Here is a 23,381-nt window from a genome sequence, read left to right on the forward strand (position 1 = left end):
CTTGTTAATGGAAAAATAAGACATCTCCTGCATATAAAACTTACTGCGTCTTTTGGAACAAAAAAATAATATAAGAAACTGTCTTATTTTCGGGGAAACACAGTAGTAACAAAGCCCTGTCACCTTTGGTGATTTAGCCTTGTTTTCTCCAGACGGAAACAGCGTCCCCCTTTGGTAAAATTATGGTGCAGGTTTAAACTGTAGCTATGTATAAGCCTACAAGCCTAAATATGTGATATAAAGAGATGGAATACAGAAATTTCATATAATAGACTGCCAAGGACAATCTCAATTCTGCGTCATCTGTAGGTATTACAGTAAGAGAATGCGCACAGATTATTTATTACATTTCAGTCGTCCCTTTGACAGGAAATGAAGTCCCTGTATTATTAGAAAAGACATGCTCGAACAGTAATCTGGAGGTTTATTCAACAAAATAGTTATCCTTCATAAGAAGATTATATGCTTTATGTTGTATGGGAAGTACTTACTTCATGTATGTATTCACATTATTACTTCCAAAGTCAAAAATCTTCTATGTCTGCATAGGAAAGAATGGGCAGGATTTACATATATTATATATGGGGTGACATTCTTTTATTTCTATGGATTTTACTCCCCTGAAGACCGTTTGCATGTGTTTAGTTTCTATAAATACATCAAAATGCTAAATCTTTATCTGGCCATTTTCTGGACCATTTTTAATCCATTACATTTTCATATGACCTTTGTTATACAAAGGGTTTTCCAGGATTACCAGAAAACCCCTGGGGGTCAGATTCCAGATCAGCTGATTTGCTTCTAACTCGAAATAAGCTTCTAGGACTACTAGATACCAAAAAATCCACAACAGAATACATACTGTTGATCTAGATTAAAGGATAAGCTAGCGGAGTGAGACCACCCCTTTAACAGATGTGAAGCACAGAGTGTTCATCAGTTTCAGTACAAATTACATTTGCCACACTTAGGCTCAGTTCATATTTGCATCAGGGGTTTCTGCTAAACTCTCTGTTTTTGGAAAACTTAGAGGAAATCTACCACCAGGATGAAAGACTGCATGCAAATGAGCCTGACGGGCTCCAGGCTCCATTAACACTTATGGAACCTGTAGCCCCTCTGGCTGATTTGCAATTGATATTGTTTGTATAATGTATAATTTTCCAATATTCTTTCTGTATCGATTCCTTGTAGTTTTCTAGATCTCTGCTTGCTGTCCTTCTATAGAAAGCTTCTATGTTTACTTCTAGTCGACAAAAATCTGTCCATGGTCATGTGATGTCACACAGGTGCACCAGCCGTTATTATCTCATGGCTTCAGTTACTTTGTGTTATAATTATGGCTCGTGCACCTGCGTGTCCATCACGAGACCATGGGCAGATTACTACCACAGGAAGCTTTCTATAGCAGGACAGCAAGCAGAGATCTAGAAAACTGTGAGGAATTGATACAGAAAGTATATCGGAAAATTGTATAGCTTTTCCTTACACAAACAATATCAATTATTTGCTAAAAGTGGACAACCCCTTTAAGAACGGTAAAATTAATCTTTATAACCGCCATGGGTTGACCAGTGAATAACTGGACAACTTATACAAGCTTAAAATAGTCTTATTCATTAAACATAAATATAAACAACTGTAATTTCTGGGATGTTTAGCTCATAATTAGCGCAAAGTACGCAAATGACATACTCGCATTTTATCAAACATTCCTCAAACTGCAATAAAGTGAAAAGTATTCTATGGTAAACAGAAGGCGACCGAGCGCTGTCCATTTGTAGAAACGACTCCCTCGCTCATCAACGCGTTGAGTTCAGAGCAGGATTGATGGCTAGTGAGGCTAGCAGTTCTTCCCGCACCCTAAGGCACCACTTGTGCGAAAGCGTGAGATCCTAGGACTTGTAATGAACCTACCAACAGTGGCACTTATGTCAACATGAATAATATTGTGTTGGTGTCTTCAAAGTTTCTTCAGTAAATCACTTCTGACTTGTAGACTGGTCCCATTAACCAACTTGCTCATGTGGGATGACTAATATATCTTCCTACTTTATTAATTCACTGTGAACATTGTCTCATATTTTCACGCTAATAGACATCTCCACTCAGCGTTTTGTAATGGAAATTGTATGTTTCACCGAGGCAATGTCTGCTACCCCCTACTATAGCTATAATGCTGTGCATAGCTCTGCAGTACCTCATATGACATTTCACATAGGATGACGTGTATCAGCCTCCATCCTTCCTGATCTGTTTTTCAGATAATCTGAATTCCTTCTTGCTAGAAAGACAGACAAAAGCTCATTGAGGTGTTAAATTACTTAGACCAAGAGATAGGGAGCAGTGAGTCGCAGCAGGAAGGTTTCTACCCAGCCAGACCAAGCACCAAAGAGAACGGTCATCAATAGTACAGACCTGAGAAAAGCTATTGGCTATATATATAAATAAAGGGGCACTGTATATGAATTCATTAAAAGGGTATTCCCACGAAGACAAGTTTCTTATATGTACTCAGGATAACAAAATAACACATTCTCTCATTCACTGTTATTAACAAAAATGCAGCATTTCCCACAATTTGAGTTGTCCCTAGACACGAACCAGTAACTTCTGACTCAGGATGGGCCGCCCTCTTGGATGGGATTGTGCAGCTAAGTTTCTGTCTCTCTCTGCTGTGTGTGCTGTAACCACGCCCCCTGCCCGGAGCTCAGAGACACTGACTGATCACATCCTGCCAGCACATGGTGAGCAGAGAGAGAGGCTGCAAACTACAAGCTACGAGGAGATAAGTGATCCGGGGGAAGGGGGAGGCAGGCACATATCTGTGAGATGTAGCAGAGCCCAGAGTGTAACAGTGTAATGGTCTATCAGCCTCTGTGTAATCTCATGCATCTCTGATCTGTCTCATCTCTCTCTATGTGTCAGTGTGTTAGTACAGAAGCCAGATGAAAGTGCATATACACCTTGTACCCTGATAATCTAACCACATTGTCACCCCACAGCACTAGAAGCATAATAATGTGTCTGCTTAGAGGCCCCGCCCACACCCTGGAATTGTACACTGAGCAGATGAGGAAGAGTTAGGACCTAAAACAGCAATAAAACTGAGGAAAATTGTAAAGTAAGGGGTTAAAATGATCTTTATTGTGTTAACATCACTAGAGGATAGAAATGTGAGAATTTTCTTTTGTGGGAAAATTTATTAAGGGGCACTATATATAAATTAATTAAAGAGGCACTGTATACAAATTTATTATGTAGATGCTGTATATGAATTCATATATATATACATATATATGTACATATATATAAATATATATATATATATGTATATCGTATGTGGATGCTGTACATCAATTCATTAAGGAGGCACTGTAAATACATTCATTATGGGGGACTGTATATAACTTCATAAATGTGAGCGCTGTATATAAATTCATATATTTTCAGGTGGGGTAGGGAGGTTAGGCCCCACTTTTGCTATTGATCTGAATGATTTCTATGTCTGTCCCTGCACCCAGTCACCCAGACACACCTGCAAAGCAGAAATACAAACTACAGAGATGAGTGTTGGTAGAAAATAAAGATAGCAAGTCACATAATACCCAGAAATTGTGTTACTCCTCATACACACACATTTACTAGTGAATTCTGCAGAATATATATGAGGGACACATATCCATCCAAATTTATCAAAGATTTGTGTTTGTAACATTTTATATATATTATATATAAATGAAGGCAATGCAGACTCTAGCATTTCTGACTTTATAAACTCCCCACATTATAAATCTCCCCCAAAGTCTACCATTTCCAGCATCTATGAATGATTAAACAGGCTGCTATTATCATGTGACTTATCAAAGCCATCTGCTTTCCAGGAATCCCTTTAGGAGAAATAGAAGATTTTCTCTGATCTGTGATGCTATTCACTGTATATTTCTCCTGAAATGAAGGGCTGCTTTGCGTTTTCATCAAATGTGGGTCACTGTCCCTGTTGCTAGATTACAACAACATAAATGCAAAGCCTTGAAATGTGATTATACTATAAAAAAACTACCAGATAAGGGACTTTATAGCATCCTGGTGTAATTTATCATCTCATTACTGTGTTTTATTACTGTATATACTTGAACAGGGGTGTAACTACAGCAGTAGCAGCCATAGCAGCTGCTATGGGGCCCACAGTGTCAGGGGGCCCCAGCATCGGACAATCCAACATACCATAACCCCCTGAATCCCCATTTCAATTGGTTTTAAACTTGAGGTCCCCACTCCCCTTCGTCCAATAGATCATCAAACTATATGTGTTCAAACCTATATATTATGACTCCCATATGGTCCCACCTCAAAGAGGACATTACCCTATTTATCAACCTCTATCAACAGTAACTCTTTGCAAGAGTTGAGGTTGCTGAATGTGGAAAAAGGTCATTTTTAAGTTCTGTGTTCCCATTTCTACATACTAAAAAAACCTTTTCTGATCCTGAGGACGCCCCTCTGTAACTGGACACCCTAGGCACAAGCCCGCAAATGATAATGCCAAATACAGCCCTGGGCGACACAAGCAGGAGAAAGGAGAGGATAGTGGTGCTCTCAGTGGCTTAATCTGTGGTATTTTACACAAAGAATAAAAGGTTTTTTTTGCCAATTCAGTCCATAAACACATACAATAAAGTCCCATACTTTTATTTGCGGCTTTTTTTTTATCCAGTATTATGCACTGGATAAACTCTGGGCCAGTTTATTATGCTTTAGGGAGTTAGAAGACATCCTTAATGGAAATCTAACATTTGCTGTTATACATTATGAAGCAAACATACCCTGAGAATGCTGTAGTTACACAAAAAACATATCTTGTTAAATCCCTAAACCAAGCAGTTTTGCTAAAAAAAAAACTATTATAAAATTATGATAATGAGGCTCTGCCACTCCTGTGGCTGCCCTAGCGCTCTCTTCTAACCTCAGCCTTGTCCTGCCCAGCATAAGCCGAGAATAAGTCATCACAGTGGGGCACATTTACTTACCCGGTCCATTCGCGTTCCAGCGGCGGCTTCTCTGACGAGCATTCGGGTCTTCCGGCGATTCATGAAGGTCCTGCGCCCGATGTCCACCAGGTGGCGCTGCTGCGCCGAAGTCCGCCTAGGTGCCCCAGAGTTCATCGTCTTCATCGTGGTGCATGTGAGTATGGCCCGTGCGACCAATTTTTTTTTTAAATGCGGCGGTTTTTCCGAATCCGTCAGGTTACCGTTCGACCACGCCCCTCGATTTCCGTTGCGTGCATGCCAACGCGTGCGCCAAAATCCCGGGGCAATTCAGGGAAAATCGGCGCAAATCGGAAACATTCGGGTAACACTTCAGGAAAACGTGAATCGGGCCCTTAGTAAATGACCCCCAGTGTCTTCCCTGACAGGCAGAAGTAATCAATTGCTGCACCATCCCACAGCTACTGTGTATGAGTCCTCCAGCTCAGGAAAAAAAAATTGGGTTGCTCAAAATTTTGCAAATTAAGCTTTGTTTTTAAAAATCACTTTCTAAAATAAATGAAGCCCAACCCCCCCCCCCCCCCCCCAAGAAAAATAAACAGATAAAAATTTCCAGACTAAACATAAATGACCCCCCATGTTTTCTACAATGTCATCTAGAATATGTTTGCGCTACGGAATATGATGGCGCTATATAAGTAGAGATTATCATTACAGGCGGTCCCCTACCTAAGGACACCCGACTTACAGACGACCTTTAGTAAAAGACCCCTCTGCCCATTGTGACCTCTGGTGAAGCTCTCTGGATGCAAAAAATTTTGGAACTCCTATTGTCACTAGGGGAAGAAAAAAAATTTGGTCTGGATCTACAAGTATAAAATATACAGTTTTGACTTACATATAAATTCAACTTAAGAGCAAACCTATGGACTCTATCTTGTATGTAACCCGGGGACTGCCTGTATTATAATTAGAAGTATACACTATATAAACCTAAGTAACCATAAATAAGCGGCATGCTCTGCCTTTTCTAATGTTCTACCCCCCAATGTATCCTCCTGCGTGCGCCATGTGGAGAATGATCAGACCAAACACAGGTTCTGCCTTACCGCATTGTGCAATGAATGCTACATGGTGTAAAAATTGTGTCTAACAATATGGAGCAATGAAATGAGATTCTCCTACCAGAACGTTATGACAAATTCTTTCCCACATACACATTTTTTTTTTGTTTCTCAGTCACCAAAAAAAAAAAATAGAAAATTAGATTTGCTAAAAAGGCAAAGAAGCATTACTACGGATCTGTCAAAATATATGTATGCTTCAGGATGATTACTGACAGGCGCTATGCTCGAATGAACCCCGAGGGTTGTGTCTGCTCCAGTAGGCAAGGAATAAGACAAGGCATCTCTCCCCATAGAAAACTATTACTGCCCGATGCATATTCCGGATTTAAAGCAAATGTCCAATTTAGTATGTTATTCTTGTAAAAGAAAAATGGGAAATATAGAAAGTTACATTTGCATAATTGCTACATAAAATGGGTTTAGGAAAACTAAAAAAAAATAAAAAATTATAATTTTGTCAAAGAAAATACATTTGACAAGACAAGAGACCAATTTATAATATACAGGCAGTCCCCGGGTTACATACAAGATAGGGTCTGTAAGTTTGTTCTTAAGTTGAATTTGTATGTAAGTCGGAACTGTATATTTTATCATTGTAATCCCAGTCAGAACTTTTTTGGGTCTCTGTGACAATTGGATTTTAAAAATGTTGGGTTGTCATAAGAATCAGGATGAACACTAAAGCTTCATTACAGACACCTGTGATAACTGTTACAGCTGATTATTGTAGCCTAGGACTAAAGCACAATAAATTACCAATATCCAGTGGTCCGTTTGTAACTAGGGGTTGTATGTAAGTTGAGTAGGGGACCGCCTGTACAGCTTAATAGGGATTCATGTATAAATTTATGCAAAGCTAATTTTTTACTTTTATATTATTTGTTTTTTTCCTGTAATCGTAAAAGATTTTATTTGTGGAAAGTTTGTACACAGTAAAAAATATTTATCCAAGTTTTTTCATTCATTTGTGCATTTTCCTTATCTTTCTGTTCAATAATCAATTATTTAATATGAGATCTAATATAGTTAAAGGGTTATTCCACAAATTATTTTCATCCCAAAGTCTGTTAATAGCTTTTAATATTGTTCTCCTTCCTCCTCTAGCAGCTAAAAATGGTTCTGCAGTGTCTCTGCTCCTGCCCTGACAAGCAGGACAAAAGGCATTTCTTTTACTTCCCAGGATCCCTAAACAGAAACCAGACTGTGAGGCCGCATTCACGCGCTGTTTAAAGGGAATCTGCCATTGAAACGAGGCATGATAAACCAGGAACTGTAATATTCTTCTGATATTTGTTATTCATGGCCCCTTCCTCCAACTTTTAAAAATATGCTAATGAGCCTAAAGTGCTATGGAGAGCATTATCAAAGCCCCTCTGTGCTGTAACTTCACAGGCTATTACACTGTGCATGGTTGGAGGAGTGAAGGTGAGGACACTACAGGCTGTGAAGCTATAGCATAGCACCCCATAACACTTCAGTCTCATTAGCATAATTTAAAAGATTGATTTTAGAAGGAAGGAGGTAATGGATAACAAATATAAGAAGATTATCACAGTCACAGTGCCTGGGTCTATGAGTAAGTGTTCCTAGTTTATCATGATGGATTTTGATGCTGGATTTCCTTTCAAATGTCATTACATTACTGGTAGATGGAGGGAGCCACAGCATCGAAGGAGTTAAATTCCAAAAAGTCTTTATTTACATCATCCAGGCATAAAAAAAAGCGACGTTTCGATTCCCATTGAATCTTTAGCAATAAAATGAGATGTAGTATGAGATGTAAATAAAGACTTTTTGGAATTTAACTCCTTCGGTGCTGTGGCTCCCTCCATCTACCATGTTTGAATTGGGTTTTTCAGAGCGCCAGAACCCTCTGCCGCGAGTACCCTCTGCTTGAACTTGCTTTTGTACAATTTGGATTGCTGCCTCTCCTTTCTCTTTTTCTTAACATAGTTAACATTGTGTTTATATATGAATTTTACTAAAACACATTGGGGGAGATTTATTAAGCTGCCTAAGAGTAAGAATGTTCTTAGTTACCCATGGCAACCAATTAGAGCTCAGCTTTCATTTTACCAGTGCTCATGAATATTTTAAAGCTGAGCTGTAATTGGTTGCCATGGACAACTAAGCACATTCTTACTCTTAGGCAGCTTAATACATCTCCCCCAATGTGAGTGAATGCACATCTCCATCACCACGCTGCTCATTACATCAGTTCTGTTATAGTAAATTGTATTTACCATTTTAGTATCTCCTCTGTATTGTTCGGCGTCAGCTTTCAGCCTTTGGAGGTACTTTATGCCTGGCGTGCGATCACACACTGTACTCGGACTGCGTTGGTTTTCCATGTTGGGAGGTATAAGGCACTTACCAAACGTCCCCCATTATATGCCATGTTTACAGAGCGCTCAGAGTGAAACGCGACTATTCATTTTCTATGCTGTACAAATAGCTGTGTGTATTTCATCCTCTAAACTCCCGGGTCCTTGAGCCGTTTAGATAAACCTGCCTGTGTTATGGATAGCTGGGCCTGAAATGCCATTTGTGACAAATGACTCTTCTTTTACAAATTAATTCAACTGTTTTGAAAAAAAGGAAAAGTTATGCTGCGGATTGGAGCTGGAAAGGTCAGATATGCATAGTAAAGTCCTTACTAGAGATAATTTTTTACTTGACTTGAGAGCAATACTTAATCATTGCAAAAGTTTAATGCGATAAAAAATGCAACCTTTATAACCTTCAGAGAGGTAACATCCAGTAAATAGCAGAAGAAAAAGGGCGATATTGTAAGACGGCCAATATAAATGATATATACAATCATAAGACAGACTTAAAGCACAACTCTAGTGTGAATATGATAGATCATTTCCAAGGGTGCAGCCTACGTCTTGGACCTCTAGTCTGGGCTGCAGGACCAGCTCGAGTACAGTAAATTGAAGGAAAGGAGAGTGGGCGTACACCAAGTAATTCAATTCCAAAAGGTGTATTTGAGTTGTAAACATATGATAGTCTGTTACATGCAGGAATGAAGACAAGGAGATATATATAAAACAACTTTTGGAACTTTTGGTGCGCGCCCACCATCTTCCTTCAACATCCAGTAGATGGTTGGGGCCGACAATGTGCAGTTTGCTGATTTTTTTCATTTTTATTCATTTATTGTTAGCAATTGCTAAGAGCTACAGGTCCATATATATATATAGTATATACATGTCTATATATATACAGGTCTATATGTATATAGTAGGATGAATTTCATCACGAGCAGTGGGGTAGCAGTGTGGTTGTAGATTCAGCTCATTGATCCATTGCAATGTCTATTTAAAGTAATCTGTAATCAGTTTTGAACATAATGAACTGCAGACAATGCTAGGTACAGGCCCTGATGGTCTGTGTAATCATACCTTTGTGTGTAGTAAGTTTCCGCAGCACTGAAAAGTTAACTTTTAATCCAGATTTGCCAGTCCTCCTAGTGCACAGGTCAAGTCTTTCAACCTGAAGAGCTTTCCGCTCTTTGCAATAAACTCTTCCCTCCCCTCTGCTCTGAGTGGCTGATGTAAGTATCCAATCAAAATCCTGATACAGCTCCTACTGGTAGCAGAGGGGAGGGGAATTTGTCAAGAGTTGGCGCATCTTGAAACAGCTCTTGATGTTCCCCCCCGGTCTGAACAGCCGTCGGATATACTAATAGCCCCAGCCTGACTGTGCACCCGGATTAAAACTATGCCAGGTCCTGCTTGGCATCAAATTGCACTATAAATTGTACCAGGAACAAGCTATAGTTATTATGCCAACTACATACAGGGGTGTAGGTGGTGTAGAGGTGGAAAAAGTCACAGCCAAGAATTGCTCCTTTTTCTTGGTTTGTACGCCAGAAAGCTAGCAAATGATAAATGCCCCCCACTATAACCTTTATTTGCCAATTTTAATTAAAAAGTGAGTCTTCAAAGACTGATACAATGGGGAAATGCGCAGAAAATTTATCTAGAACACTGCATTAGATTGTACAAGTGACCACACAGCCATGAATAAGGCCTCAGCCCTGAGAAGCCTTCTTCAGGAGTGTGATGTATAGATCATGGTCCAAGTGATACTACTCACATGGTGCATTTCCGTCGCACATCATGAGGAGGTAATGTCTCCCTATGAACACATCCATGTGAGGTCGTATGTGCACACAAGCACTTTGGTTCCTGGACTGTTGGAGGATGAAGTGTGATCGGAAGCAAATCCGAAGCGGGAATATTACTGGATTGGCTGCCGAACAGCCAATACGGCAAATTTTCGCCCCTATCAACTAGGCATGGCTATGATTGGCCAGGGATGCCCCCTTGTCCAATCACAGGCATGGGTTGTAGTAATATGTCCGAGTCGCGCAGGCCACCCCTGAACCTGAATGGGAAGTTCGGATCCACTACTTATCACCGCTACAAGAAGAAGTGGTACCTACGAGCTTGTGCATATAAAAAATGCTTTTCATATAAGCAGCTTTCATTCTGAATGTGTTTGTTTCCTATAATTGTTTCACTTATCGGCAGTAATTGTTAAGATTGGAAAAGAATAGCAGAAGCTTTATTTTGCATGAGCGAATTAAGGATGATTTTTGATGCTATTATGTATACTGCTCTTTTCAGAAGCTATGTTAATGAGTTTTGGAGTACAGGCAAGTATATGCACCGTGTCAAGGGAAAACTCTGCTATTATCATGATGTGGTTGGCTAGCCAGCCATATTCTTAGAGAGCTATTCAGATTTCACATAAAGCTTCTCCAGAACTTACATTTATGTGTGCTCCTGCTTCTCAGGACCAAAGCTAAATAAAGAAATCGCTTAACTAGGTGCACCGAGAAGATTTTGTTTTGTGCTGCAGCTAGTCTTGGATGACAAACACAGCTGTAAAAAGTACAATACTCAGAAATCTTATGGATCATATCAATATGTTCTGTATTCATGTGCCTAGAGAGAACCCACATCTCTTCACCAAAACCCATTGATACAGCTGTATAAATAAAGCTCATTGCTAGCGTCTTAAAAAATTAGGGGTACTAGCCTCAAGATATATGCTTGGCCCCTTCTAATTCTGAAACTCTTGCAGCTGCGTTTTACCCAGTAGTCTCCCTGACTTAAAGGAAACCTGTCAGCTGTTCTCGCTCACTAATTCTGACTTCTCTACCTTTTAGAACAGCTCACAAGAACTTTATACCAGCCTTTCTCTTGTTGATCCATACATCAATCAATGTAAAATCACTTTTTCTTTATTATGCAAATGAGCTGCAGCACTCATACTGAGGAGGTTGAGCCAGGTGGAGACCTCCCTGTTAGCCTTCCTATCTCCTTCCCCCTGCTTATTTCTATGTGCAAGGTATTTCCTAGGTTTTATTGTGCTTTGGCTACTGCCTGTGAGAGACACAGATAAGGCAGCAGCTACACAAAGTATCCGATCTCTCTTCCCCCTTCTACACTACTAGCTCCCTTCCCCTGTACAGAAGGGCTGCACCTTCTCATCTTGCCTCAGCACACTGGTTGACTAGCCCTACTACCGGCAGCTGAATCTCTGCTCCCCTCACAAACTGCCGTACAGTTCTACAAGAAAGACAGATATGAGAGGAGGAGAAGCCGATGAGCTCCTTATCTTCTCACCATGAGAACTATAGAGAACATGAAGCATAGCAGTCTGCAGAAGCTGCACAGCACTGCCCATCATATGGATATGGATGTGGAGGAGAGTCAGGAATAAGCAGGACTCAGCTTCAGGGAAAACGCTGAACAGACTCCACTCAAGTCATTTGAATACAACTTTAGGAGCTAAAGTTTATGGGCATTGGGAGGGGCATGGAAGGGATAGGGGCAATGGCAGTGAAAGGGTTTTTACCACGCAAGGAAATTCTCAAATTTGAGGTTTACACAATAAAGATAATTTTTAACGACTTACTTTGCAATTTTACTGTTGTTTATTGCTGTGTTGGTCCTATTACTCCCCATGCTTGTCAGTGTAAGATTCAGAAGTGTAAATGGGCACTAGCTGAGCAGAAACTCCATGATTTATCTGTGCTATCAGATGCTGTGTGCTGAAAATGTGCTTAGATTATCAGGGTACAGGTTTATATACACTTTCATTTAGCTTCTGAAGATTCTACTAGTATCTGACAGATAGAAAACAAGAGATGAGACAGATCAGAGTCATGACTTGGGTGTAAGACACATCAATAAAACACAGACAGCTCTGCTATGCTCCTCCCTCCACTCAGACCCAGAGCTTATCTTTTTGTATATCTGCTGCTGTCTCCTATACACGCTGCCTAGAACAGTGTAGAAGAACGTTGCTGCTGACCCAGGACATGGTCTTTATATTACACGTGTATTATATGTAGTTCTATGGAAGAAGATCAGGCATACAAGTCCAATGGGTGGTTTCACTATATAATTGGCACCCATGTCCTTCAGCATCCACACAAGGGTAACTCTTCAACTGGACTGGTATGCAGAGAAAGAGCATGAATTTCAATGAAAAAGTGTTGCTCCAAACCTTTGCTAAATGTATTTTAACTTATTGTATTACATTAGTCAATATTAGTAAGAGACTATTACTAATAAGATACTGAAACCACAAAGAGAGAAATGCTAACAGATACAAACAGATTACATACAATATGTATGTTATACCTTCTTTTTTCTCAAGTGAAAAACTACATGTTCTCAGCCAGTACATTTATTCAGAAATCCAGGCATCTCTAGGCCCATTTGATAAGTCAAGATCAAGTATAAGAGTAGTAGATTGAGCTTCAATAACGCTTTCCTACAGCTTGACCTCACTTCCCGAGATAAAAGCCTATCATGTAAAACTATTTTAAAGGAAAATGTGTACATTTCAGTACAATCACAAGCATCAAGGATCCAGCATGAGGATCAATAGACGATTCTGTTTTCCACATAACAAGCACTTACAAGTCTTTATTCCACCATCTTTCATACTGAGTAAACAGTATAGTAAAATACACAAAAGTATCAAAGGGAACTCAAAGCACTGCACATAAGACAAACATACAAAATATTTGAAGCAGGGCCAGGCCATGGAATACTCTACCCCCAGCATAATGACTGCACATCCATATACATATACACATCACTCAGGCAGAACAGTGCTCTCATATCCTATATCCAATCTACATAGGAAAAACATGCAGAACGTGATAGTATCTAGGAGCACTCCACACAGGTACAAAAATACTAAATATTATCAAACAAAGAGAAGGCCAGAACATGGAATACTCTATCCACCAACACTATGACTGCACATCCATATATAGATGCATCACTCAGGACAGTGCTCTGATAGCTTGTATCCAATCTACATAGAAAAACATGCAGAACGTGATAGCATCTAGGAGAGTTCACATCATCCGTTGTGCTTCCTGTATCTATTAACATATGTACAGTTAAATTATCTGGAAATTATCTGATGTTTTTCTATTTGTTTTTCCTTTATCCTCAAACACTTCAAAAGCAATAGATTTAGGATTTTTCTATTCTGTTTATTTTTAATGTACTGAATTTATTGATTATTATTATTAATGTATTTATTTAAAGAAATGTGTGTTAACTTTTTTTTAAAGTACAAATGATAACTCTTTGATTTTTTAAAATATATTCTTTGTTTCAATCTAGGCCTTAATGGCTCTCCATGTTTCATCCTGGCTCCAGTTTTGACCAAAGATAAAGGGTCTATTTCTCTTTGATGTAGATCCTGGGAATTTGGAGTAGGAGCAGTATTGTCTTCAGGTCATTCCCTGTTTTTGATACACATACAACTGAGGAGGAAAAGGTCTTTGCAGCGGAAAAGTACATTTTATGTTTTGAAGACTTTCTAAACAACCCGAGACTATTGCTTATCTTAAAGGTCTGCACCTGTGCATGCACTGCTGCATGACAAGCGCGTTTGTCTAGTAAAGTGCATTTTTTTCAGCAATAATTTTATTGGAGTCAAAGGCTGAAGAGCTCACAGCTGAGGTCAAGCTGTACCTGCCCCTAGCCTGTTCACTCTAACCTAATTGACAACCCCTTGCTTCTATTTTGGGTGGTGGCAGCAGATCATTGTTAAGAAGACCCCCGGGGAGAACACAAGATAGACTCTCTGAAGGTTGAAGCTGACAGGTTCCCATTAAAAGTGATAAACAAAGTGAAAAAAATACACACCTACTACTTGTCCCCCTGGACCAGTGGTCCTCCTCTTGTGGTTCTCCGACATGAACCAAACATCATTTCTCATGGCTGGGCCAGGGCCGAAGTGGTGGGGTTGCTACTGAACCAGAGAGACATATAGTAGGTGTATAAAATTTACATTTTGTTGGGTTTGGGTTGTTTTTTGAATAACACTGTTCCTTTTGGATAACAGGTTTGTATTACCCATGGCCTATAACTTCATCAAGGGGCATGAGCATGTGTGAAAAATAACCAAAGAAGAAATATTGCCGAAAAACAGAACAGACAATATTCATTTTGGCGATCAATGTACAGTAAATACATATACACAGTGTCATGTGACAACCAACATCTGCATAGCCAGAAACCTCACTCCAAACTTTACCAAATGACAAACATAACCCTGCCGAATGCAGAACTGAACATATGATTAATGCTGCCTTTGTAGATTTCCATTTCATTTGCTACATGAATATAAAACCTGTCAAAAAGACAAATATTGAGGAATTTCCCCTCTTCTGTAGCAGTTTATACAAGTGCCATTAATATTTCTGTGTGATTTATGCCGGCGTTATTTACCTGCAGCGTCACACGCCCGTCATAATGTGATCAATATTTTATATGACATTTCACCGAATGTTAGCGGCTTACATTTCATCTAGAAATCAGGAGCAGTATTTATCCTCATGATCACATATAGACAGTATATATGAAAGGCCTCAGTGTTGTCTTCTTTATAAATCACTCAGTAGTGGATATTTATATGGGCAGTATGGGCAGCCGCCCGAGGCCCAAGGCTTCTAGGAGAGCCAAGTCTGATACTGCCCTGAGAGATAATAAAGAGGGGGGACTCCATCTCTACACTCCTGCATACTGTCACACACATGTATAAAAGAGCCCTTTCAAGACCTTTGAGGGTCCCTGAATAGCAGAACTGAAATCAGCCCCCCTATTTTCCCTATGTCGTAAATTCGTGTCAAATCATTGATAATTAGATTGGTGGGGGCCCTCATACAGTCTAGAGCCAATGGCAATCTAAGGTCACCTGTAAATATTTGCCAGTATGAAGTAACGGTACTAGAAGCTATTGGTGACAGATGAGGTCAATTCCTGTCCAGTGCTCCGGATCAGTACAGCACCTCCCATTTATCTAGGCATTTGTTTGTATACAGAGGCTTATTGGTGAAAGCACACACCTGCGACTGCTGCGGGTGCACGCTACTGACAGTGACTGGCGGTGACAGGAGGCGCTGAAACACTAGAGAAAGGTGAGTATTGGGTGTTTGTAATTTTACACTCCCTGAGGCCCATATAATACATAATGGAAATCGTTGACCGTCCTGTTAATGTTGTTGGTCCCTTTCACCGCCATAACATTGCCCCCTCTACGTGGTCTAGGGTTGTGGTACACAGGCTTGTCGTCACTGCTGTGGCCAGTCATGGACCCCCTGAAGCCCTTGTGTCAGGACACTGAACTAGGAAGTGCACAGCCATGGAGGGGCCAACGAGTGTCAGTAACAGGGCAACGGGGGATCCATGGGATGAGTATAGAGAATATATGAGAATATTGTTTCATTTATACCAATACCATAGCCCCCCCCCCCCATCCCCCCGATGAAAGAAAGACACTTCTGTAGAGATTTTCTACTGAAAGATGAAGGTTCTGAGTTAAAGATCCTTCTCTACTGACTCACAATGAATGTTGTAGAGCACATAATACTCCCGCACACTGACGCCTTACAGTGCGATGAAAGCTTGTACCGTAGTATGATACCGTACCGCACATGAGGTAGGATCAAACATCCTTCCTTCCTTCATTGACTTAACATCCTTTGATTAAGAAGCCGAGGAGGCATTTTATGATGACGTCATCCATGGTGGAGAGGAAGGTGAATGTCGCCTACTAGACCTGTAGCAGTCACCTGTGCGATCAGTGCACATTTGGGCTATCCTGTAACCACAGTCATCAGTGCATTCATAGATAACATCGGGCTATGCACACACAGCACGGCTCCTGCTCTCTATACAGCAATAACCCTGCTGCCAGGCGAAGCCTCCAAAGCTGTTTCCTTAGAAAGAGTAAAGCTACGGATGATTTATATACAGTCACTGGGTATGACAGCTATCCATATACTCTACAGCAAGATAATGCAGCCCTCTACTCATATTATAAGAAGAACTTCATCTACCCATAGACACAACGTGACTATACAGAGGGTTACATGGCAGCATAGTCTACACCAGTATGTAATGATGTCACCTACATCCCCTGCCCCGTTACATCTCATGTGTGCTGTATATGCAGCATATAGGGGGTCTACATAATTTATAGGGTGGTCAATAGATTCTGTAGGCCATATAGACTCTTCAAACAGCTATATAGATTGTATAGAACAGTGTATACGCAGCATATGGGGGTCTATACATTCTATAGACTGCTGTATTGATTCTATGACCGGTATGTATCCAATTGAGTAGCCAGTATGTATACAGATCAGTAACCAGTATATATCCAGCAGGTAGCCAGTACAGAATACATATACTTAGTACATGACATTAACATATATAACAATGAATATCATCATATTATCAATTCTGGTCACAACAGTAAATACAGTATGAATGTAAATAATAATTATAAATATCTACTTTACTTAAAGGGGAACTCTACATTCAGGAGACCAGTTAAAACTTTACACACAAACTCTGTAAAAGCTTCAACCCGGGACATGCAGTAACTTAGGGTTAACAGTAAGTATATGCATTATGCACACACAGGTATATGTATAGACCATATACATTGAGCCACATGGACAAGGGTGTAAATAAAAAAAACCCAAATTCACACATCTATCAGATTGCAAAGGTTAAGCCCCTCCAGTGCATTCAGGGTTAACCCCAAGTGCTATTGGAGGAGCACCCTTTTCACCTTACTATAGATTCTATAGACTCGCTATATACATGTCTAAAGGTTCTATAGATCCATGTGTACAAGAGGAAGCACATGAGCACAACTTGGTGAAAGCCTCTCCCCACATACAGAAGTGAGCACAGGTCAAGGAGACAGGATTGGTAAAAGTAACCCATATGTATATTTATAGGTATAAGCAAATCTAAAGGCTTATATACCACCATATAGGAGATAACGTGTTTAAATTCTATAGAAGACTTACAGTATGTGCCCTGAAACTTATTATATATAGATGTATGCATACATACAGTAAGGAGCATATAGGCAAGTGATATATGTACAATTCATACCGTAGTGAACACATGTGTATAGTTTACCGTAGTAAGCACATGTGAATAGGCCCTATAGGTTCCGAATAGACATTAGAGAGCACATGTTTACAGGTCCTAAATTTCCTATATACAGTACTGAGCACATGTGTATAGCTGCTATAATGTCAGTATAGACAATAGTAAGCACATGTGTTCAGGTCCTTAAGGTTCAATATATACTGTAGTGAGCACACGTGTACAGGTCCTGTACGTGCAGTATATACAGTAGTGAGCACATGTGTACAGGTCCTGTAGGTGCAGTATATACAGTAGTGAGCACATGTGTACAGGTCCTGTAGGTGCAGTATATACAGTAGTGAGCACATGTGTACAGGTCCTGTAGGTGCAGTATACACACTAGTGATGACATGTGTACAGGTCCTGTAGGTGCAGTATACACAGTAGTGATGACATGTGTACAGGTCCTGTAGGTGCAGTATATACAGTAGTGAGCACATGTGTATAGGTCCTGTAGGCGCAGTATATACAGTAGTGAGCACATGTGTACAGGTCCTGTAGGTGCAGTATACACAGTAGTGAGCACACGTGTACAGGTCATGTAGGTGCAGTATATACAGTAGTGAGCACATGTGTACAGGTCCTGTACGTGCAGTATATACAGTAGTGAGCACATGTCTATAGGTCCTGTAGGTGCAGTATATACAGTAGTAGGCACATGTGCACAAGTCCTGTACGTGCAGTATATACAGTAGTGATGACATGTGTACAGGTCCTGTAGGTGCAGTATACACAGTAGTGAGCACATGTGTACAGGTCCTGTAGGTGCAGTATACACAGTAGTGATGACATGTGTACAGGTCCTGTAGGTGCAGTATATACAGTAGTGATGACATGTGTACAGGTCCTGTAGGTGCAGTATATACAGTAGGGAGCACATGTGTATAGGTCCTGTAGGTGCAGTATATACAGTAGTGAGCACATGTGTACAGGTCCTGTAGGTGCAGTATATACAGTAGTGAGCACATGTGTACAGGTCCTGTAGGTGCAGTATATACAGTAGTGAGCACATGTGTACAGGTCCTGTAGGTGCAGTATATACAGTAGTGAGCACATGTGTACAGGTCCTTTAGGTGCAATATATACAGTAGTGAGCACATGTGTACAGGTCCTGTAGGTGCAGTATATACAGTAGTGAGCACATGTGTACAGGTCCTGTAGGTGCAGTATATACAGTAGTGAGCACATGTGTACAGGTCCTGTAGGTGCAGTATATACAGTAGTGAGCACATGTGTACAGGTCCTGTAGGTGCAGTATACACAGTAGTGAGCACATGTGTACAGGTCCTGTAGGTGCAGTATACACAGTAGTGAGCACATGTGTACAGGTCCTGTAGGTGCAGTATACACAGTAATGAGCACATGTGTCCAGGTCCTATAGGTTCATTATATACAGTAGTGAGCACATGTGTACAGGTCCTGTAGGTGCAGTGTATACAGTAGTGAGCACATGTGTACAGGTCCTGTAGGTGCAGTATACACAGTAGTGAGCACATGTGTCCAGGTCCCATAGGTTCATTATATACAGTAGTGAGCACATGTGTACAGGTCCTGTAGGTGCAGTATATACAGTAGTGAGCACATGTGTACAGGTCCTGTAGGTGCAGTATACACAGTAATGAGCACATGTGTCCAGGTCCTATAGGTTCATTATATACAGTAGTGAGCACATGTGTACAGGTCCTGTAGGTGCAGTATATACAGTAGTGAGCACATGTGTACAGGTCCTGTAGGTGCAGTATATACAGTAATGAGCACATGTGTACAGGTCCTGTACGTGCAGTATATACAGTAGTGATGACATGTGTACAGGTCCTGTAGATGCAGTATACACAGTAGTGATGACATGTGTACAGGTCCTGTAGGTGCAGTATATGCAGTAGTGAGCACATGTGTATAGGTCCTGTAGGTGCAGTATATACAGTAGTGAGCACATGTGTACAGGTCCTGTAGGTGCAGTATATACAGTAGTGAGCACATGTGTACAGGTCCTATAGGTGCAGAATATACAGTAGTGAGCACATGTGTACAGGTCCTGTAGGTGCAGTATATACAGTAGTGAGCACATGTGTACAGGTCTCATAGGTGCAGTATATACAGTAGTGAGCACATGTGTACAGGTCCTGTACGTGCAGTATATACAGTAGTGATGACATGTGTACAGGTCCTGTAGGTGCAGTATACACAGTAGTGATGACATGTGTACAGGTCCTGTAGGTGCAGTATACACAGTAGTGATGACATGTGTACAGGTCCTGTAGTTGCAGTATATACAGTAGGGAGCACATGTGTATAGGTCCTGTAGGTGCAGTATATACAGTAGTGAGCACATGTGTACAGGTCCTGTAGGTGCAGTATATACAGTAGTGAGCACATGTGTACAGGTCCTGTAGGTGCAGTATACACAGTTGTGAGCACATGTGTACAGGTCCTGTAGGTGCAGTATACACACTAGTGAGCACATGTGTACAGGTCCTTTAGGTGCAGTATATACAGTAGTGAGCACATGTGTACAGGTCCTGTAGGTGCAGTATATACAGTAGTGAGCACATGTGTACAGGTCCTGTAGGTGCAGTATATACAGTAGTGAGCACATGTGTACAGGTCCTGTAGGTGCAGTATACACAGTAGTGAGCACATGTGTACAGGTCCTGTAGGTGCAGTATATACAGTAGTGAGCACATGTGTACAGGTCCTTTAGGTGCAGTATATACAGTAGTGAGCACATGTGTACAGGTCCTGTAGGTGCAGTATATACAGTAGTGAGCACATGTGTACAGGTCCTGTAGGTGCAGTATACACAGTAGTGAGCACATGTGTACAGGTCCTGTAGGTGCAGTATAAACAGTAGTGAGCACATGTGTACAGGTCCTGTAGGTGCAGTATATACAGTAGTGAGCACATGTGTACAGGTCCTGTAGGTGCAGTATACACAGTAGTGAGCACATGTGTACAGGTCCTGTAGGTGCAGTATATACAGTAGTGAGCACATGTGTACAGGTCCGGTAGGTGCAGTATATACAGTAGGGAGCACATGTGCACAAGTCCTGTACGTGCAGTATATACAGTAGTGAGCTCATGTGTACAGGTCCTGTAGGTGCAGTATACACACTAGTGAGAACATGTGTACAGGTCCTTTAGGTGCAGTATATACAGTAGTGAGCACATGTGTACAGGTCCTGTAGGTGCAGTATATACAGTAGTGAGCACATGTGTACAGGTCCTGTAGGTGCAGTATATACAGTAGTGAGCACATGTGTACAGGTCCTGTAGGTGCAGTATACACAGTAGTGAGCACATGTGTACAGGTCCTGTAGGTGCAGTATACACAGTAGTGAGCACATGTGTACAGGTCCTGTAGGTGCAGTATACACAGTAGTGAGCACATGTGTACAGGTCCTGTAGGTGCAGTATATACAGTAGTGAGCACATGTGTACAGGTCCTGTAGGTGCAGTGTATACAGTAGTGAGCACATGTGTACAGGTCCTGTAGGTGCAGTATATACAGTAGTGAGCACATGTGTACAGGTCCTGTAGGTGCAGTATACACAGTAGTGAGCACATGTGTACAGGTCCTTTAGGTGCAGTATATACAGTAGTGAGCACATGTGTACAGGTCCTGTAGGTGCAGTATATACAGTAGTGAGCACATGTGTACAGGTCCTGTAGGTGCAGTATACACAGTAGTGAGCACATGTGTACAGGTCCTGTAGGTGCAGTATAAACAGTAGTGAGCACATGTGTACAGGTCCTGTAGGTGCAGTATATACAGTAGTGAGCACATGTGTACAGGTCCTGTAGGTGCAGTATACACAGTAGTGAGCACATGTGTACAGGTCCTGTAGGTGCAGTATATACAGTAGTGAGCACATGTGTACAGGTCCGGTAGGTGCAGTATATACAGTAGGGAGCACATGTGCACAAGTCCTGTACGTGCAGTATATACAGTAGTGAGCTCATGTGTACAGGTCCTGTAGGTGCAGTATACACACTAGTGAGAACATGTGTACAGGTCCTTTAGGTGCAGTATATACAGTAGTGAGCACATGTGTACAGGTCCTGTAGGTGCAGTATATACAGTAGTGAGCACATGTGTACAGGTCCTGTAGGTGCAGTATATACAGTAGTGAGCACATGTGTACAGGTCCTGTAGGTGCAGTATACACAGTAGTGAGCACATGTGTACAGGTCCTGTAGGTGCAGTATACACAGTAGTGAGCACATGTGTACAGGTCCTGTAGGTGCAGTATACACAGTAGTGAGCACATGTGTACAGGTCCTGTAGGTGCAGTATATACAGTAGTGAGCACATGTGTACAGGTCCTGTAGGTGCAGTGTATACAGTAGTGAGCACATGTGTACAGGTCCTGTAGGTGCAGTATATACAGTAGTGAGCACATGTGTACAGGTCCTGTAGGTGCAGTATACACAGTAGTGAGCACATGTGTACAGGTCCTGTAGGTGCAGTATATACAGTAGTGAGCACATGTGTAAAGGTCCTGTAGGTTCATTATATACAGTAGTGAGCACATGTGTACAGGTCCTGTAGGTGCAGTGTATACAGTAGTGATCACATGTGTACAGGTCCTTTAGGTCCAGTATACACAGTAGTGATGACATGTATACAGGGCGCCCTCCCCCTACAATGAGGCTGTATACCTCCCCAGCAGCGGTGACAATAGCACTTACCTCCAGAGCTGTCCTAGCTGCAGGATATGGATGAATGACTGCAGGAGCCAGATGCAGAAGGAGCATGAGGCGGACCTGGTGTTGTCGGGACGCTGCGCGCAGCTGGCCGGGTGGTTGGGCTTGTTGCTGGCCGTAGACGCCTGTCTCTGCGGGGTGGCCGCTCTCCCGTCCACCTCCCCGGGCGCCGCGCTCTTGCCGTCCACAGGAGAGCACTGGGCGCTGTTCTCGGTGCTGAAATCGTGGACGAACCACCTGAAGCTGAAGACCTGCACAGACAGCGAGCCCAGCACCACGAAGAAGAGCGTCAGCCCGAACCACCAGCGCTGGCCCCGCAGGTAGTAGTCCACCGACAGCCAGATGTCACTGCCCACATCGGCGAAGTACACGGCCACCGCCGCCAGGATCCACAGGCAATCCCACAGCGAGTAGCGCTGCCGCTCCCGGGCCAGGCGCAGGCACAGCCCCGGGGGCCCCCCCGCCGCCCCGGACACTCTGCTGCAGCAGCACCGGGAGCCGCCATCCCCCGCGCCCGGCTGCGGAGCCAAGCCCTGCACCGAGCCCGAGTGCTCCGAGTTCTGCAGCGGGGTGAAGGCGACGTCTCCCTTCTTCATCTTCAGCATCCCGTCAGACTTGGCCGCCATGATGGGGAGCAGCAAAAAATAAAAAAAGATTCAAAAAATCTAACGGGGGATCGAGAGGAGAAACGGAGCAGCAGATCCCTCCTTTATTATGTGGCAGCCGCTGCCCGGCCCCGGCCTCCGCCTCCTCCTCCTCATAGAGAGAAGGGAGGGCCCCGAGAGCGCCGCCTGTCTGCGCGATCAGCCAACCTCACCCTGCAGCCCGGCCCCTCGCACCGGCGGATGATGGGATGAGGTCATCCTCTGCCTCCACAGGCGCCGGCAGGAGGAGGGGATGCAGCAAGGAGGGGAGAGGTGACACGAGGATAGCGCCCGGATCCTGCCACTCACAGGACGCCTAATTATCTGCATCTATAGGAGACTATCCTCTGCATCTATAGTACACGGTCCTCAGCATCCAGCATAGGAGACTATCCTTAGCATCCAGCATAGGAAACT

The 23,381-nt window shown here is 42.1% G+C and overlaps 1 protein-coding gene across 1 annotated transcript in view; it reads right to left on the reverse strand.

Annotated features, from left to right (window-relative positions):
- XKR4 (XK related 4) overlaps window positions 1-23,141 on the reverse strand; it is a 185,748-nt gene extending 162,607 nt beyond the window's left edge. Inside the window, exon 1 of the mRNA XM_072151896.1 lies at window positions 22,306-23,141. Coding sequence (XP_072007997.1) covers window positions 22,306-22,946 — 641 coding nt within the window. The 5' untranslated portion in view covers window positions 22,947-23,141. The remainder of the gene's footprint in view (window positions 1-22,305) is intronic.
- Window positions 23,142-23,381: the final 240 nt, after the last annotated feature.

Source organism: Engystomops pustulosus, chromosome 5 (genome assembly GCF_040894005.1).
Source record: "Engystomops pustulosus chromosome 5, aEngPut4.maternal, whole genome shotgun sequence".
Taxonomy (NCBI): Eukaryota; Metazoa; Chordata; class Amphibia; order Anura; family Leptodactylidae; genus Engystomops; species Engystomops pustulosus.